General features: G+C 42.0%; 1 protein-coding gene across 5 annotated transcripts in view; it reads left to right on the top strand.

Moving 5' to 3' along the window:
* The window catches only part of KCNIP1 (potassium voltage-gated channel interacting protein 1), an 831960-nt gene that overhangs the window by 563485 nt on the left and 249152 nt on the right, over positions 1-19323 (top strand). The window contains exon 1 of one of the 5 annotated variants that reach the window (XM_038414237.2): positions 3085-3678. The exons of the other annotated variants lie outside the window; for them this stretch is intronic. Coding sequence (XP_038270165.1) covers positions 3579-3678 — 100 coding nt within the window. The 5' untranslated portion in view covers positions 3085-3578. Of the gene's footprint in view, positions 1-3084; positions 3679-19323 lie in introns of those variants that run through there. 5 annotated transcript variants of the gene reach the window in all.

A 19323-nucleotide genomic window follows, 5' to 3' on the forward strand; every position in this document is an offset into this window, starting at 1 on the left:
GCATGTGCAAATAGTTCTCAGGGAGGCTGGCTGTAAGGGAGCTTTATGTGTCATCTGTGCCTATAGCCCAATGTCTGTATTCTCCCTATTCTAATTTTCTTTTTTGTTCTTGCATGTCCTCCTTTATGCCGTGAAAACAGTTTGCCAAGGTGCTAGCACTTGATGCTAATTAAGCAGCAATTGGGGTCTGATTTCTGTGCATATTGCATATCCAGGAATTTTGATTATGCATTAAACATAGAGGACTTGATTTCTCATTACTCTATGACTCTTTTTGCTACTAGGCAGCCTAAAGGGGGTATAAAGGCAGATGATTTGCCCACTGGTGCAAACCTACTTTAGAGGACAGAAAAACCCCAAAGATTCCCCAAATATGTGGAGGCATAAAGTCACTTGTATCCCCTCACTTGTATCTTGTACTGAACATAGCTAGTCCAGAATAGACAATCAGGCTGAGGAATCTGAGTACAATGGATATTTTGCCCCTAGAACAGACTTCTATTTGCCTGGAATTTTTTTCCTTAGTATTAAATGGCCGACTCTCAAAGAGCAGCTGCAAATTAGATTAGGAGTTTGATACATATATTGCTGTAAGGAAATAGCTGGCATATAAATGCACAGACTACAGTCATAAAAAACCTTGTTTTATCAGATTTTATAAGCTAAGCAGGATCAGATTGTGTCACTGATAGATCTCTAAGGAAAACATAGTCATTGCTAGGAATGTCATTTCCCTCTGAGTCTGTAATGAACAAGTGCCCCAACACAGGCAAAGTGTGCTGCTGGAAATGCCATCTTTCCACTGAGAAATGAAATTGAGGTTCTGACCACTTGTGTTCATGAATGATCTAGCTGATCTTGCTTTATGAAAGAAAAGAGGCTTTAATCTTATGGTGCTGGCCAAATGCTAACTTCGGGCATTTTATTCCAGTTGATTTCTGCCGTGAGTTTCCATCAAATATGGAATTCTTCTTTGCTTCTTGTCCTAAATCATTGTAGAATGTAGCTGTGCAGTTGTGACCGAATGTACCCCTCTATTCACACCCTATACAGTTGTAATAATCTTTGTACAATTTACACCTTGTAAGGTATCATTTGAAAACTCATAATTTGCTAATCAGAATCATCCTGACAAAAACTCTCTCTTTATTAGTAAACTCATTATCTTGTTTTATCTAATCCAATGTGTTTAAACTGAAGTGTCTGTGAAACTCCATTTGGGGTGGCAAGTTGTGTGTATATTATTTCTATTAAAGAAATAACAAACTTTATATAACTTGTGTTGTCCAGGAGAAGGCTAGGCAGTACAGGGCATACATCTCTGGGGAAAAATGCAAGACTGGGGGTATGTTGGGGTCATCCTGCAGTACAAGCAAGGCTGGTGAGAGCAGAGTGTAACCCAAGAATGGCTGGCAGTCTCCAGTTACACACAGACACCCAGGGTATGGTTTGCATTCTGGAAGGTTGTTTGTGAGCAGCCCAGATGGAAGCCACTTCAGCAAGGCATTGTAAGGCACCCAAGGTTGCAAGCAGGGGTGACACAGCTGCTCATCAGTCTGGATTGAACTCTGGTATGTCACAGCAATGTTAAACACCTGTGTCCTGCCCCAGAAATAGTGTCACTTCCATGATAGGTAAAGTGAAACTTTGTGGGGGTTTACCTACCTTACAGGGATGTTGAGCTACATGTGACAGATGTTGGTAAAGAGCTTTGATACCCTCAGAGTTTGATTTTGAAGTGAAAAGGGTTAGCATTAATATGGAAAGCTGATATATTGTTACAAAGATATGGAAGTTGTAGATACTTATGATATTTCCCATATTCATAGCAAAATAATGGCTCTGAAATATAACCGATTGTTCAATGTATCAGAGTAACCATATGAGAAAGAGAACTTCATTCAAATTGATAACAAAAAGTACCATTCACCACCCTCCTCATCAGCCCAATACAAACACTATGAAAACTAAAGAGGAAGAACAATCACCAGCTTTCTAAATGCCCCTTCAGCCTGCTTCTGCTCCCATCAGTCAGTGGCAAAAGTCTCACTTAAGTGGTAACAGGATTGGTCCCCTAATATAGTCCTAGAAAGATGAAAGCTTTCCTTGTACAGAGAGCCTGCCCAAGACCCTACAACACCATTTAAATCCTTAACACAACTTTGTTACAAGAGTGTCCTGGGAGACATTAACATAAAATGTTGATAAGAAATAGCAGCACACGGATCATTAGCATGCAGTTACAGCCTGAAAATAATTAGTCAGATTTCAATCAGTCAGATGAATACAATACAATAATAATCTAAATATAAACTACAGCTTGTTTTTTTGTATAGCTCTTTCTTATAGTCAAGTTATCCCAAAGTGAGTTAAGATAATGAGTTGGGAAGTGTCAATGCAGTGAGTGGCCTTGTCAACAAATGAAGCAGTCAGTGTGGATCATATTTTCAAAGAGCTTTCACATTTAGTCACAAAATAAGTGGCCAGATTTTCAAAAGCACTTTGCATGTGGAATGCACGTTGAGTGCTGCACATGCCTGAAAATCTGGCCATATATGTCTCCAGGAGTGATGCTGAGGGTCTTTTGAAAATTTGGCCCTTAAATAGGTGCCCAAATGGGAGCAGAGCTCTTCTGAATGTCTGGTCTGAATGATGGGTGCTGCGCACTTGAAAAGCCAGTCATGAAAGCATAAAAGCATGAAACTTTTCATAAGTGCTTCCCTTGTGATGAACAATAGGTTGCACACAGCCTTAGCAATGAGGGTATGTTGTCCTTGACACCATTGTTTGTCCTTCCTCACTTAGAACCTGCCGTGTAATAGGAGCAGAGATAAACTAAGTCCAGTTACCCCCAACCATCTGCATATACAATATGCAGCAATATCCTATGCTATTTTGCATGTTTGTTAATCCTCAAACTTTAACACTATGCTTCATTTCTAAATCACTCAACACTGACTGTAATATCTGGTAAGTTCATATATTCAACATAAAATATGCTTACACTGAGGAGGATAACTGGATCAACATGTTGATAAACCCCTGTAATTAAATGCAGATGGGTTTCTGTCCATGTGGCAAAGCTGTAATAGCTTGTGTTGTTTGCATGTTATTGCTTTGTGTTTCTTAAAGTTTCATTTTAGCATCAAACAAATCATGTTTGTTTTTTACTAGGCACTACAGTGTGAGAGCAGTTTGTATCTGTACCTTATTTTTTGGGGGGGGGAGCATCAGATTTAGCCAGGTATCAAAAACGATTTGATGAATTTTGGCTTACACTCAGAGGAAATGCTAAACAAAGTGGCTACTGTATATTCTGTTGCCTTAGAGACTGGAACATCTGTATCCATGCAGGCAAGTGATGCAGACATTGTAAGATATGACTTCCTTGCATTCCTTGTGTTCATTTTGCTGTCAACAGAAATGTTTTATGGTGGCAATATGCTGGAGTTCTTTTGCGCTGTATTTCTCTGGTTCTGTGGCATATCTTGGACTACAAGGGCTTTTTAATTAAAGTCTAACTCTCAAGTCAGGACACTCCCTGAGAAAAGATGCTTTCACGTGAATAATTTTTCAAGATGAACTTGGAGGGACTTGAAATGATTGTGGTACTGGTGATAATTGTTGTATTTGTGAAAGCACTTGAGCATCTGGGTCTCCTAGAAGGCAGTTATGAAGGTAGGACATTAAGAAATAGAAAATATTTGATTCAGAAAACCCTTTGCTGCAGAACATTCTACTTTAATGTGTGTATGCAGGGCTTGGGTAATAGATGAACTGAACAGAAGCTCAAATAACTTAAGATGCTTTCTTTAGATAAATGAAATATGTAAGGTGTTTTGTATATCTCCATACAGTAATGCAGCTCTGATTTTAAGGAGAGTTTGACACACAGGTAATCTTAGACAATTATCTATCTCTAATTAAGCTGGTTTCAAGAACTTCTATACAGATCTGTATGGTTTTGGTAAACTATAAATTGTATACTGGAGCTCTGATTAAGATGAAGCTTTTCATGTTAGTAAGTTTTTTGTTATAACTTCTCATTTGTTCTAATTGTTTGAAGCATTATTTATTATTAGGTGTCGGCTAAAGTTGCCGGTACAATAGAAAACACTAAGGTTATTTGGAAGTGCTTTTCTATGATAAACAATTCCTTTGTCACATCTTCGCCCTTTTTTCAGAATGTTTATCATTAACATCTCTTCTTAGCCTTGATATCTAGCCTCACAAATGTTTCAGGAGAATACTGATTGCAATGTAAATATTCTTTGTTGAAAACACTTTCAAAGGATTGACTGTGAAAGATGCTCTACTTCTAGTTTCTTCAGTCAGTTTTACAAACAATGTCATCCATGCAGAAACATGGAAACATTAAATAGATAAAGGCATGAAGCTGAATTTTGTACAATGATCTTTTAGAACAAAATATGACTGTGGAGAATGCTTCATTGTTTAAAGCAAGGAGTAGATTTACAGTGAAGTCTAAGTGTTCTTGAATTTGATATACCTTGGAACAGCTACTTTTTATGGGAACTTTCGGGCCATTTTTCATGGTGAGCTACATGTATGCAGGTATTTAAATAACCTTCAGCTAACCACTGATACTGAACAATTACTCTGTCCTGCTTCAGAGCTCATGACAATCTGCAAAAGATAAAGTTGGTAGCCCCATATAAACTAATTGACAAAGTTTAGTACAAGGTTTCCAGGAAACTAGCAGCAAGTACTTAATTGGGAGAACAGTTGTAAAACTTTGTCAGTGATTGTATACTTTACTTACTAATTCTAGTACGCATACCTGGTTCTCATTCTTGGGTCTTTTGAACATCTTTTCCCTAACCTCCTCGGTCCTTAGAAAAATGAGAGAGGTAAGTGAAGATAACATTTTCAAGCTATATCTATGTCCTTGAGCAACTGCTTTATTTATCAGCTTTAGCATTGCAATTTATGTTAAAATAAGATGCTGCAAATGAGACTTACTGCTTACAGAGAAACACTATTATTTTGGCTTTCATCAGCCTTTAGAAGACTTTGCACTCTTTATCATAGGATACAGTTATACATCTTCCCTGATCTATGGTTAATACTGTCCAGCTTCAGCAAAGTCCATTGTGAATTGTTGTGTATGAACATGTATTTTCTGAATTCCTTTGTTGTCTGAATAAATGTAAAAAGGAAATGCTATTTTGCATCTTCGTAAGCAATGAGAATTGAAGGAAATTTAAGAAGAAAATGCTATTGATTTGTTGGCATTAGGTGGGTACATGTCTGACCACCTCAGATAGTTTCAAGGAATGCTGATATTATCAGCGGGGAATTGCACATTTGGTACCATTAACTTTTAAGGGGTGGTTGTTTTGCATATTTATATTTCTTAGAGGAAAATATAGTTGGATATGATTGTTTTCTGAAGCAGGTTAGTGAATAGGTCAGAGTTATTTTGTGTATTATGCTGAAAATAGCATATGGTAAATTTTGTTTGATACTATAACATCAAAGGACCTCCCAGAATAATAATTAGTTTGAATCAGAGTCAGTATTTATCTTAATTTCATGAAATAAACAGTTATTTTATGTACTTAAACAGATACTGTTTCTCCAGATGGGTGTGGAAGTACATAAACACTCCCCCCAAACACACGCATATGTGTGTATTCTACATTTCTGTGTTTTAATACGCCTTTTATCATTGTGGTATCTTAGAGATAACATGGAGAAACGCCAAGTCTACTGAAATGAGTTGTTGCACAGCAGAGAATATTGAAATCTCCATTGCAATGCATTGGCTCTCAAATCTTGTGTACTGTGTTGGTACAGAAAAGCATTGCATTTCATACAGATTAAGTGATTGCTGTTCTATTGGACAAGATACTGGACCTCTATTACTGGTCCCATTCAAGTCAATGGGATTTCTGTAGAATAAACTGCTACTCACCATGTGTAAAGATATAGTAATCTAGTCCCATATATTTAACTTTGGAGGTACAATGTATTAAATTGGGGAAGGATAGCTCAGTGGTTTGAGCATTGGCCTGCTAAACCCAGGGCTGTGAGTTCTATCCTTGAGGGGGCCATTTGGGGATCTGGAGCAAAAGTGGGGACTGCTCCTGCTTTAGGCAGGGGGTTGGACTAGATGACCTCTGAGGTCCCTTCCAACCTTGATATTCTATGATTAAAATTTATGAAGTGCTTGCAACCCAGTTATGCTAGTAGCATTTCATCAAGGGAAGAACAGAGAAAAACAGACTTAGGTGGATACCCTTAATTAAGCAAGAACAAAATGTATGTCTAATACACCAGGCAGCTGAAATGTATGCACTAAAACTCAAATATGTATGTGGGTTTGCTTGTTAAATTAGATGCCTAACTAGCAAATAGACAAAAATGTAATTTGCACTGAAAACACTTAGTAGACCATACTGTACACAGGCAAAGACTTTTTGTTAATATTAATTTCTTATTAGCACCGCACATTGAAGTGGGTAAGTATTATCCCCAATGTATGTAAATACCAGTAAATTTGAGGCTGAGGCTCAGATCTGCCATTGGTATAAGCAGGTAGAGAGGTCTGTGGAACTCCCACTTTTATAAGAAGTGGTATTGCCTTTGAGAAATTAAGGTAAACTTTTCCAAAAGTGGCCACGGAATTTGTGAGCTTTTTTTGAGTTCTCAATTCCAGCAGCACTTCCACATCTGGAGTTCAGAACAACTGGGTGTTCCCAACTGCAGCTGAAAACCAGGGTAGCTGTGGGTGCTCTGTGCTTTTATGAAATTGTGTCCTTAGTAGTGTTAAATGGAGCTCCCAAAATTAGAGGCAACTTTGGACATGTTAATCTAAGCCATTTAGGCTATGTTTACATTGCAACTAAACATCCACTGTTGGGCCCGGTCAGCTGACTTGGGCTCAGGCTAAGGGGCTGTTTAATTGCAAAGTAGATGTTCAGGCTCAGGCTGGAGCCCTGTCTCTGGGACCCTCCCCCCTCAAGAGGTTCCAGAACCCAGGCTTCTGGCTGAGCCTGCATGTCTACACTGCAATTAAACAGCTCTTTAGCCCAAGCTCCTTAACCCATGTCAGTTGACACAGGCCAGGTTTTTAATTGCAATATAAACATAATCAAAGTTTCACTGGCAGAGCTGATAAGAATTTGAGAGTTCCTGGTTCCCAGTCCCATGTTAGTTCCGCTTGTCCATGCTGTCTCTGTGTATTCAAAGGGTGTGACTTTTGTTGAGAAAGAACCAGTAGCTGTAACTCACTTGACTTTCTGTGCTCCATCTTGAGGTCCTTACTCAGGGAAATTTCCCTTCAGTCAGTCCCCAGCCTGTAGCAGTGCATGGGATTCTTCTGTCCTAAGTACAGGACTCTGCACTTGTCTTTGTTGAACCTCATCAGATTTCTTTTAGCCCAATCCTCCAATTTATCTAGATCACTCTGGACCCTGTCCCTACCCTCCAACATATTTATTTCTCCCTCCAGCTTAGTGTCATCAGCAAACTTGCTGAGGGTGCAATCTATCCCATCATCCAGATAATTAATGAAGATGTTGAACAAAACTGGCTCCAGGATCGACCCCTGGGGCACTCCACTCTGGCTGCCAACTAGACATTGAGCCATTGATCATAGAATCATAGAATCATAGAATATCAGGGTTGGAAGGGACCCCAGAAGGTCATCTAGTCCAACCCCCTGCTCAAAGCAGGACCAAGTCCCAGTTAAATCATCCTAGCCAGGGCTTTGTCAAGCCTGACCTTAAAAACCTCTAAGGAAGGAGATTCTACCACCTCCCTAGGTAACGCATTCCAGTGTTTCACCACCCTCTTAGTGAAAAAGTTTTTCCTAATATCCAATCTAAACCTCCCCCATTGCAACTTGAGACCATTACTCCTCGTTCTGTCATCCGCTACCATTGAGAACAGTCTAGAGCCATCCTCTTTGAAACCCCCTTTCAGGTAGTTGAAAGCAGCTATCAAATCCCCCCTCATTCTTCTCTTCTGCAGACTAAACAATCCCAGCTCTACCCGTTGAGCCCAGCGATCTAGCCAGCTAATAGAGCTCAGCACTTTGAAAATTTCCCCTGGATGAAACTGCCTTCTCTAGCTTCAGTGAATGGGCTCTGTGTGGCAGAACTAGATGGGCATTGGAGGAATTGGCAGGCCCTGTGGCAGCCCCTCAGCTTCTCTGTGACTAGTGTGGAAAAGAGGTAACTATCCCTGCACAAAGGATTACATGCATTGGATTTTCATTATTATGGATCCCCCCCCAAACCCTAAACTTGCACTCTGTGCTGGCCTAGGCAGAGCTGGATCACACCTTGCTGGAAGCAGGAGCGGGGGAAGTATTAACAACTCCAAGCACACTTGTTTGCAGCTGTCCATCTCCTGTACAGTGGAACCACAATGGTTCCAGTTGGATGGTGTTGAGTAGTGAACAAACTGTTTAAAACAATGTAAAATCAATCTGGGGCACTCTAAAATCTGAACTACTCCTCAAAAAATCTGTGTGCACAGTTAAATGGCAGGTCTAAAATACCACATCCCGCTCTTCTTTAACTTGCCCTCTGCCTCCTAGGTTGAGATTACCACCCTAATCACTATTTCTGTACTGTTTTTCATAATTATTTCAAATATGGAATCTTAGCCACTTGCAGGGTTTCTGCCTGGCTGGCAGCCATCCCATCATGCTGATTTCAAGGAGCTGCTTCAGCATGGAGCCAGACTCATGCTCAGCACTGAGAGTGCTCATTGTTTTTGTTTTTTTTTTAAATTGTTTGTAATGTTTTATTGACAGTAAGTAACTGGAAAGCTGAAGAGTAAAAGGCATATGGGAAAGGAGATCCCCAGCTACTGAGAACAGTCTTCTTAATGGCACCACAGTAGCACAAACTAACAGAGGGAATTACTGCGTGACAGTCTCACTTTCAGGAACATTTCATAAATCTCTGTTGGTGAGCAGGAGCAGCTGCCACAGCCTCTCATTCAGACAGGAATCTAATGGGACAGCAGCAGTAACTCAATGAGCTTGGAAGAAATTTGTTGCTAGAGTCTAAATATCTTATAAACTGCTCCCTGCGGGTTGTAACATTATATCAAACATATATTTATACTGTATAATGAGTTGTCTGTAGCTACTAGCTTCCCTGCATGATGCTAGATGGCTGCAAAGTGCATTAATGGTAGAGAAATAGACAGCACCCTAGCAAACTCCAAAAAAAGAGAGCCACTGTGCAGATCCTGTCATTCAGTCATAAGCACAAATACCTGCCATGTGTTGGGCAGAGATACATCAGGTGAACAGACACAAAATTACATTATACATGGCCATACGCACACACTATGTGACAATTAGAATTGGGTGATGATTTTGGGACAAATGGTTTATTTGCCAAAACCATGTGTCAATTTGACAGAAATTTGCCAAATACTTTTGTCCAAAACAATTCTGGAGGAGGACTCCCTGACCATCTTTATTCCAGTGGTTAGTAAATTCCCCTGGACTGTGGGAGACCTGCCTTGAATTCCCCACTGTGCTTGAATTGGAGAAGGGCTTTGAACTTGGGCCTCCCACTGAGTTATGTAGTCTTCTGTGGCAGGTCTCTCAATCTCTGCTGTTTGAAGCTGTTCCACTCTTTATAAATAATTAAACCATCATTGGTGTCGGGACTCAAATTTGAGTCCCCACTTCCTAGGTGAGTGCCCAAACATCATGCTACAGAGACATTCTCATTCTTTGTCCCTGGCCCAATGACTCATCATTGTCATCACGAATGTCTGTGTATTGCCATTATGAAGAGTAATCTTTCATTTGACTCTGTCATAAATATACAGCTAAGGGTAGCAAGTAATAGCAAGGAAATGTGTTAGAGTATCTTTTGTTTTAGCTTCTGAATTTTCCCTGTGCTAAGAGGGAGGTTTATCCCTGTTTTCTGTAACTTTAAAGTTTTGCCTAGAGAGGAATCCTCTGTGTTTTGAATCTTATTACCCTGTAAAATTACCTTCCATCCTGATTTTACAAAGGTGTTTCTTTTACTTTTTTTTCTCTTTATAATAAAGTTCTGTTTTTTAAGAATCTGATTGTTTTTTAGTGTCCTAGAAATCGAAGGGTCTGGTCTGTCTCAACTGATTTACCTATTTGGTTTGTAGATTATTCTCAAGCCTCCTCAAGAAAGGGGGTGAAGGGGCTTGGGGGGATATTTTAGGGAAACAGGAACTCGAAGTGGTCCTTTTCCTGAATCTTTGTCTAACTCACTTGGTGGTGGCAGCAGTACCCATCCAAGGACAAGGAAGGATTTGTACCTTGGGGAAGTTTTTAACCTAAGCTGGTAGAAATAAGCTTAGGGGGTCTTTCATGCGGGTCCCCACATCTGTACCCTAGAGTTTAGAGTGGGGAGGGAACCTTGACAGACCCAAAACAGATTTTTTCAGTTCACCAATTTTTTTTTTTGCTATTTTTGGATTTAATTCAACCTGAACAGATTTTTTTTTAAAATTTATTTCATTTTCAGAACTGCCAATTCTGGTGGCAATAGACTAAGGTTAGTACAGTGTAAATTTGCATATTTAAATAAGTCAGATTCTGCTTTGTTACATCAGTGTAAATGGAGAGTGATGCTACGGAGCCCAGAGCACTCGCTGGCAATCTAATCGGAGAAGGGCTCTCATGACTCCAAGAGGGGTGGTCCCCTTGGAATACCCAAGCACTTTGCAAGTAAATTCAGGGGAGGGGTTGTTGAGGGAACCTGAGGGAGGGGCAGCTGGACAGTTGGTCCTCTTGACAGCTGGATTTCATAGAATTCAAATCTCCATGGGAACACTCAGGGCCACTCCCCTTGTAGATTTGCCAGGGTACATACATTAATCAGGCTTCTATTTATTTTCTTTAGGAAGTGTGACTGGATGACACCTCTCTTCACCTGTAATTTTAGGGCTCAATTCTGTCACCTTCATTTCTTTTGAGCAATCTTTTACTCATGAAGTAGCTCCACTGAAGTCAGGTACTACTGAACATAAGAGAGGGTCACAGAATCTGGAAATGTTCCTTTGTGGAAATGTTCACTCCGAGGTTGTAGTAGGGAAACTTGGAACCAGGAGTTTATGAGATGAAACCATAGCTCTGAGCCTGCCCATATGTTGGGGAAGTTGAGATTCAGATGCAGATGCTGCAGCTCAGACCCATATGTTTGAGTGATAACTTTTAAATTAATATGGTTGCAACGGGAATGCCAGTAGGCTCTTGATCCAGGGACACACATGACAGTACTGCTACATGCAGAGCAGAGAATTTGGCTGACTGGTATAATGAGGTCAATGTGAACAAGAGAACTCAGATTAGTACCAGTAGAGGTATCAGAAATCAGAGATGTTGTGCATCCAAGGAAACATAATGTCAGTAGTGTTGGAAACTCATGTTCACAAATAAATGGAAAGGCCTGATTTAGTACTGTCCAATGTCCCATGTTCTCTTAGTTGCTATCCGTCACCGTATGAAGGAAAATAATGATCAGAGTTGTACTAGTTTGTTTATAATGTCCGTAGCATAACTATTTGCAGTCTGTTTTCTCAATATATGTTAGAAGGTGGAAGATACACATTGTGTCTTTGCCTTCAATTTTTTGCTTACAGAAACGGCTCTAAAGAAAGCCCTCTGGCTGTTAAGTTTAGCCACAGTTGTCTAAACAGAGTTGGTTGAACTATTCATCACAAACAATTTATTTGAAAAATTGTATTATTTTTTCCTGTTCATGAAACTGACCATGCAATGGCTGATGATTTTTAGGAATTTGTTCATTATCCCAAGTAGTTAAATGAATAGACTTTAAGAATATATATTTGAGCTTTGGATTCTACACTAACTGTTTGTAGCAATTGCTCCATCAATTTGCTGTTGAGGCTTTATGATTGGTCACTTACTTTGTTACGGGGAATTGTTTGTTTCCTGGTTGGCTGACCTAACCTTTAAACTATTTACACCCAAAAGGAATCAAGTCATATCAGGAAATGCACTGCTTCTGAACATCCACAGAAATTAAACAGAAGTTGTACAAATGTTCATGAACAATTAATAATAAAAGGGTGTTAACATGCAGAATAGAAAGCAAGTTGCTAATTTGTTAAAGGATTTACTAAAAAGGGTTTTTTACAACTAATTGACATTTCTAGGCCCCTAAACCTGAGTGGCTTGAGAGATCTGGCTGTCAACACAAAGGACTTTGAACAAAGATCTGGTTCCCCCACCCTGTGTCCCATGGCAAGCTTTTTAATCTCTGTGCCCCAATTTATTCATGTGTAAAATGGGGATAAAAATTCTTACCTAACTCTCAGGTGCAGTAGGAGACTTAATTTTGTTCATAAAGCACTTTGAGATCCTTGAATAAAAGGAGCAAAATTATTAAATTCTAAAACTATAAAAGCTGGTAACACAGAGACTAAACATGTATAATATAAAGCTTTCCTGATTCAAGTGACAGAACATTTACACGATCAACTAATTATTTATACTGTAGTTACCAGGAAAGCAAGTGTCATGAGATTTCTGGTCATTGTATGTGAAACACAAGACTAGGGACATAAATTCCTTTCTACTCACGACAGAATTTGTATTAATTTTGGATTGGAATAGTTCACAATAGAGAATACCTTCTTGTTGATAGCATCTACCTGCAAGGGCACTATTGACTCATCTAAGGCTATGTCTACACTACAAAATTAGGTTGAATTTATAGAAATCGGTTTTATAGAATGCGTTTTTATACAGTCGATTGTGTGTATCCCCACACAAATGCTCTAAGTGCATTTAATCAGCATTTAGTTGGCAGAGTGCGTCCACAGTACCGAGGCAAACGTCGACTTCCAGAACGTTGCACTGTGGGTAGCTATCCCACAGCTCCCGCAGTCTCTGCCACCCATTTGAATTCTGGGTAGAAATCCCAATGCCTGATGGGGCAAAAACATTGTCGCGGGTGGTTCTGTGTACATATCGTCAGGCACACCCTTCCCTCCCTCCCTCTGTGAAAGCAACAGCAGACAATCGTTTCGTACCTTTTTTCTTGGGTTTCCTGAGCAGGCGCCATACCACAGCAAGCATGGAGCCTGCTCAGCTCACCATCACCGTATGTCTCCTGGATGCTGGCAGACGCGGTCCTGCATTGCTACACAGCAGCCTCTCATTCCCTTTTGGCAGCAGACAGTGCAGTAGCCTGGTGATAGCCATCGTCGCCATACTTCAGGTGCTCTTTTAGCTGACCTTGGTGAGGTCGGTTAGGGGTGCCTGGGCAAACATGGGAGTGACTCAGCCAGGTCATTTCCCTTTTAAGTTTCGTCTCATGGCGACTCAGTCCTGCTGGCAGCCCTACTGCACCGTCTTCTAATGAGCAGCCTGGAGACGATGATGACCAGCAGTCATACTGCATCGTCTTCTGCCGAGCACCCAGGAGATGACAATGGCTAGCAGTCATACTGCACCGTCTGCTGCCAGCATGATGTATAAAAATAGATGAAGTGGATCAAAACAAGAAATAGACCAGATTTGTTTTGTATTCATTTTCTCCTCCCTTCCTCCCTCCCTCCGTGAAATCAATGGCCTGCTAAACCCAGGGTTTTGAGTTCTGTCCTTGAGGGGACCATTCTGTTTCTCCTTGATGCAAAGCCACCCCCTTTGTTGATTTTAATTCCCTGTAAGCCAACCCTGTAAGCCATGTTGTCAGTCACCCCTCCCTCCATCAGAGCAACGGCAGACAATTGTTTCGTGCCTTTTTTCAGTGCAGATGCGATAGCACTGGGAACATGGACCCGCCTAGATCACCGGGGCAATTATGAGCACTATAAACACCACGCACATTATACAGCAGGATATGCAGAACCATAACCTGCAAGAAAAGCTAAACCAGGCGAGGAGGAGACGACTGCAGCATGGTGACGAGAGTGATGAGGAAATAGACATAGACTTCTCACAAAGTATGGGCCCCTGCAATCTGCACATCATGGTGTCAGTTGGGTAGGTTCATGGCATGGAACGCTGATTCTGGGCCCGGGAAACAAGCACAGACTGGTGGGACCACATAGTTTGCAGGTCTGGGATGATTCCCAGTGGCTGTGAAACTTCTGCATGCGTAAGGGCTCTTTCATGGAACTTTGTGACTTGCTTTTCCCTGCCATGAAGCACAAGAATGCCAAGATGAGAGCAGCCCTCATAGTTCACAAGTGAGTGGCAATAGCCCTGTGGAAGCTTGCAATGCCAGAGAGCTACCGGTCAGTCTGGAATCAATTTGGAGTGGGCAAATCTACTGTTGGGGCTGCTGTGATGCAAGTAGCCAACGCTATCACTGAGCTGCTGCTATCCAGGGTAGTGACTCTGGGAAATGTGCAGGTCATAGTGGATGGTTTTGCTGCAATGGGATTCCCTAACTGGTGGGGCGTTAGATGGAAACCATATCCCTATCTTGGGACCGGAGCACCAAGGCAGCGAGTACCTAAACCGAAAGGGGTACTTTTCAATGGTGCTGCAAGCACTGGTGGATCACAAGAGATGTTTCACCAACATCAATGTGGGATGGCTGGGAAAGGTACATGACTCTCGTATCTTCAGGAACTCTGGTCTGTTTCAACAGTTGCAGAAAGGGACTTACTTTCCAGACCAGAAAATAACCACTGGGGATGTTGAAATGCCTATAGTTATCCTTGGGGACCCAGCCTACCCCTTAATGCCATGGCTTATGAAGCCATACACAGGCACCTTGGACAGTAGTCAGGAGCTGTTCAACTATAGCCTGAGCAAATGCAGAATAGTGGTAGAATGTGAATTTGGGCATTTAAAAGTACGCTGGCGCAGTTTACTGACTCGTTAGACCTCAGTGAAACCAATATTCCCACTGTTATTACTGCTTGCTGTGCGCTCCACAATATCGGTGAGAGTAAGGGGGAGACCTTTATGGCGGGGCGGGAGGTTGAGGCAAATCACCTAGCTGCTGATTACGCACAGCCAGACACCAGGACGGTTAGAAGAGTATAGGAGGGTGCGGTGCGCATCAGAGAAGCTTTGACAACCAGTTTCAGGAATGGCCAGACTATGGTGTGAAAGTTCTGTTTGTTTCTCCTTGATGGAACCCCCCCACCCCGGTTTCACTCTACTTTCCTGTAAGCTAAGCACCCTCCCCTCCCCACTTCGATCACCACTTTCAGAGGCAATAAAGTCATTGTTTCTTCACATTCATGCATTGTTTATTTATTCATCACACAAATAGGGGGATAACTGCCAAGGTAGCCCGGGAGGGGTGGTGGAGGAGGGAAGCACCGGGTGGAGTGGTGGAGGAGGGAATGACAAGGCCACACAGCACTTTAAAACTTATTGAATGCCAGCCTTCTGTTTCTTGGGCAATCCTCTGGGGTGGAGTGGCTGGGTGGCTGGAGGCCCCCCCACTGTGTTCTTGGGCATCTGGGTGAGGAGGCTATGGAACTTGGGGAGGAGGGCAGATGGTTACACAGGAGCTGTAGCGGCAGTCTGTGCTCCTGCTGCCTTTGCTGCAGCTCAACCATATGCTGGAGCATATGAGTTTGATCCTCCAGCAGCCTGAGCATTGATTCCTGCCTTCTTTCAGCAAGCTGACACCACCTACCATCTTCAGCCCACCACCTCTCCTTGTGGTCATATTGTGTTTTCCTGCACTTTGAGATTCTCTGCCTCCACGTATTTTCCTGTGTTCTGTCAGTGTGGGAGGACAGCATGAGGTCAGAGAACATTTCATCACGAGTGTGTTTTTTTCACCTTCTAGTCTTCGCTAGCCTCTGGGAAGGAGAAACATATGCAGCTGGTGGAGGAAAAAAGGGAGAGTGGTAGTTAAAAAGACACATTTTGTAGAACAATGGGTACACTCTTTCACAGTAAACCTTGCTGTTAACATTACATAGCACATGTGCTTTCATTACAAGGTCACATTTTGCCTCTTATTGAGAGTATGCTGGTTTGGTGTGAGAGATCACTCACGCGGGGCCAGGCAGCAGAATTTGGCTTGCAGGAAGCCATGGCAAGCCACAGTCTTTTGGCTTCTTTAATCTTCATAACATGTGGGAATGGTTTCAAACAGCAGCGCCCTCATTTCCCATACGAAGTAGCCATTGGGTTGGCCATTAAAAATGGGTTGGCAATTTAAAAGGAGGGGCTACAGTTTCCGGGTTCATGTGCAGCAGAAATCCAACTAACCCTGCCCCCCTCTCTCCCACATACAATTCTCTGGGATGATGGCTTCACCCCTCCCCCCACCACATGGCTAAAAGTGGAGAAGATTTCTGTTCAGCCACAGGCAAACAGCCCAGCAGAAATGGGCACCTCTGAATGTCCGCTTACTAAAACCACACTATTTCAACCAGGTGACCATGAATGATATCACTCTCCTGAGGGTAACACAGAGAGATAAAGAACAGATGTTGTTTGAATGCCAGCAAACACTGGTACCATACACTGCAATGCTTTGTTCTACAATGATTCCCAACTACATGCTACTGGTCTGGAGTGGTAAAGTGTCCTACCATGGAGGACGGAATAAGGCTGCCCTCCCCAGAAACCTTTTGCAAAGGCTTTGGGAGTACATCCAGGAGAGCTTTATGGAGATGTCCCTGGAGGATTTCTGCTCCATCCCCAGACACATTAACAGGCTTTTCCAATAGCTATACTGGCCGCAAATGCCAGGGCAAATTAATCATTAAACACGCTTGCTTTTAAACCATGTATAATATTTACAAAGGTACACTCACCAGAGGTCCCTTCTCTGCCTTCAGGGTCCGGGAGCCCACCTTGGGTGGGTTGGGGGGTACTGGGTCCAGGTCTAGGGTGATAAATAGATCCTGGCTGTTGGGGAAACTGGTTTCTCCGCTTCCTTGCTGTGAGCTATCTACAACCTCCTCCTCATCTTCCAAAACCCACTTCCATGTTGCCTCCCACTCCTTGGACAGAGTCAAAGCACAGGGTTGGGGAGTGGTGGCTGCACCCCCTAGAATGGCATGCAGCTCATCATAGAAGTGGCATGTCTGGGGCTCTGAACTGGAGCGGCTGTTTGCCTCTCTGGTTTTTTGGTAGGCTTGCCTGAGCTCCTTAATTTTCACGCAGCACTGTTGCGGGTCCCTGTTATAGCCTCTGTCCTTCATGCCACTGGAGATTTTTTTCAAATATTTTGGCATTTCATCTTTTCGAACGGAGTTCTGCCAGCACGGATTTATCTTCCCATACAGCAATCAGATCCCATACCTCCCGTTCGGTCCATGCTGGAGCTCTTCGGCGATTCTGGGACTGCATGGTCTCCTGTGATGATGAGCTCTGCATGGTAACTTGTGCAGGTGAGCTTGCCATGCTGGCCAAACAGGAAATGAGATTCAAAAGTTTGCAGGCCTTTTCCTGTATACCTGGCCAGTGCATCTGAGTTGAGAGTGCTGTCCAGAGTGGTCAAACTGAGCACTCTGGGATAGCTCCCGGAGGCCAATACTGTCCAATTGCATCCACAGTACCCCAAATTCGACCCGGCAAGGCCGATTTCATCACTAATCCCCTCGTCGGGGGTGAAGTAAAGAAATCGATTTTAAGAGCCCTTTAACTCAAAAAAAAAGGGCTTAGTCGTGTGGATGGGTGCAGGGTTAAATCGAGATAAAGCTACTAAATTCGACCTCAACTCATAGTGTAGACCAGCCCTAAGAGTGCTTACCGCTGTACAAGTAAATACAGAGAGACAGGACTAAATGCTCAGCTGGTGAAAACTGGTGTCACTCCTGAGGCACGGATCTGCCCTGCAGATGTTAAATTGATACTACTCAAATAAATAAAGGGTTTTACATATAGTTTTAACTTCCCTGAGTGGATGGGAAGAAAAAGAGGAAAAATGGTATGGAGAGAAAGAATATGCCCCTCTTTTGTTAGGCGCTCAGTTGAGGTTTGAGGAGAGGGCACTAAAAATATAACAGTACAAATAACAGGTTCTCTTTAGTTTGTAGTTGCTTCAACCCAAGCCATACAAGGCTTATCATTTCTCTTGCAATCCCCTCTAAAGATGTATCTTTTCTGGTCAGTCCTTGTCTTCCACTGTGACATAAATTGAGAGCACTTTAAAAAAAATGACTGAAATCCTGTGTTGTTTCTTTTAAAATGCATTTTCAGTATCTTCCCATTCCACATGGACTGAATGGAATTGATTTCACTCACTGCCACTGCGCTATCATCCCATTCTTCCTTCATATCAAGGAGAAAGTTAATTTTCACTCTGGCAGGCAGCCTATTAAATTGAAAAAGCAGCTGACATAAGGATAAACATCCTAAACCTGGGACATCAGCAAGGACAGCAAGAAGATCAGATAAGTTTGATAGGAATGTGATTGACTTCTTTACTCTTTTGATGAGAGAGAAGTTTCCTCCTTAAGCATAGTCTAGATACATACTTCACAACAGGTGACAGTTCCTAGTACATAAGGAGGAAAGATGTGGATGGGGCTAAACTTTCAAATATCACAGGGTAGACTGAGGGGGAAGTGCATTTAAATGGAAGACTAAATACAGTAGATGAGACAGAGTAATATAGACCCTTGGCAGTACAAAGGGATAAGTAGACATTTAAACAGGAAACATAAATGCTCTGTTTTCAAAAGGGTAACACGTGCAAACCTTTTGCACTTGAAAATTCATGTGCATTGTGGTTGGCATACCAAGGTCATGCCAGTGCTAGCTCTGTCATGCAGGCTTGTGTGTAAAATTAATTCTCCAATTGTGGATCTCCAGAGTGCTGACTTCCTAGAAAGATGATGTCATGTCAAAATATTGGCATTTTTTTTCCAACAGGTCTCTGATTATTATTTCTGATTCTGGTCCAAGCCAAGATCAGTGCTCCACTGTGCTAGGTGCTGCACATGCAGATGGAGACAGTTCATGCCCCAAAGAGATTACCATTGAAACAGACAAGACAAGCAAATGCAAAAAAGGAAGTAGTGTTACCCCCCTTTTAGAGAGGGGGAACAGAGGCATGGAAATTAAATAACTTATCCAGAGTCATGCGGAAAGGCTGTGGCAGAGTCAGAAATCAAACCCAGGTTTCTTTGAGTCTACATCCAGTACCTTAATCACAATACCAAACTTAATTGTTTACATATAATTTTCCTAAGATTTCAGGCATGTGAACAATAGTGGAATTCATTGTGCCTGGGTGTGAAGATATTTGCACACGCATCCCATAACCTGGGTTTTCTTTTGTGGTCTGTAGCTTAATTTCTCACTGTCAGCAAGAACATTTTATTATGGCCCTGCTTCACTGTAAATGTGCCCTTGATAAAGGTTTCAGAGATGGTTTGTGTACAGGA

This window comes from Dermochelys coriacea, chromosome 8, assembly GCF_009764565.3.
Source record: "Dermochelys coriacea isolate rDerCor1 chromosome 8, rDerCor1.pri.v4, whole genome shotgun sequence".
In the NCBI taxonomy this organism is placed as follows: Eukaryota; Metazoa; Chordata; order Testudines; family Dermochelyidae; genus Dermochelys; species Dermochelys coriacea.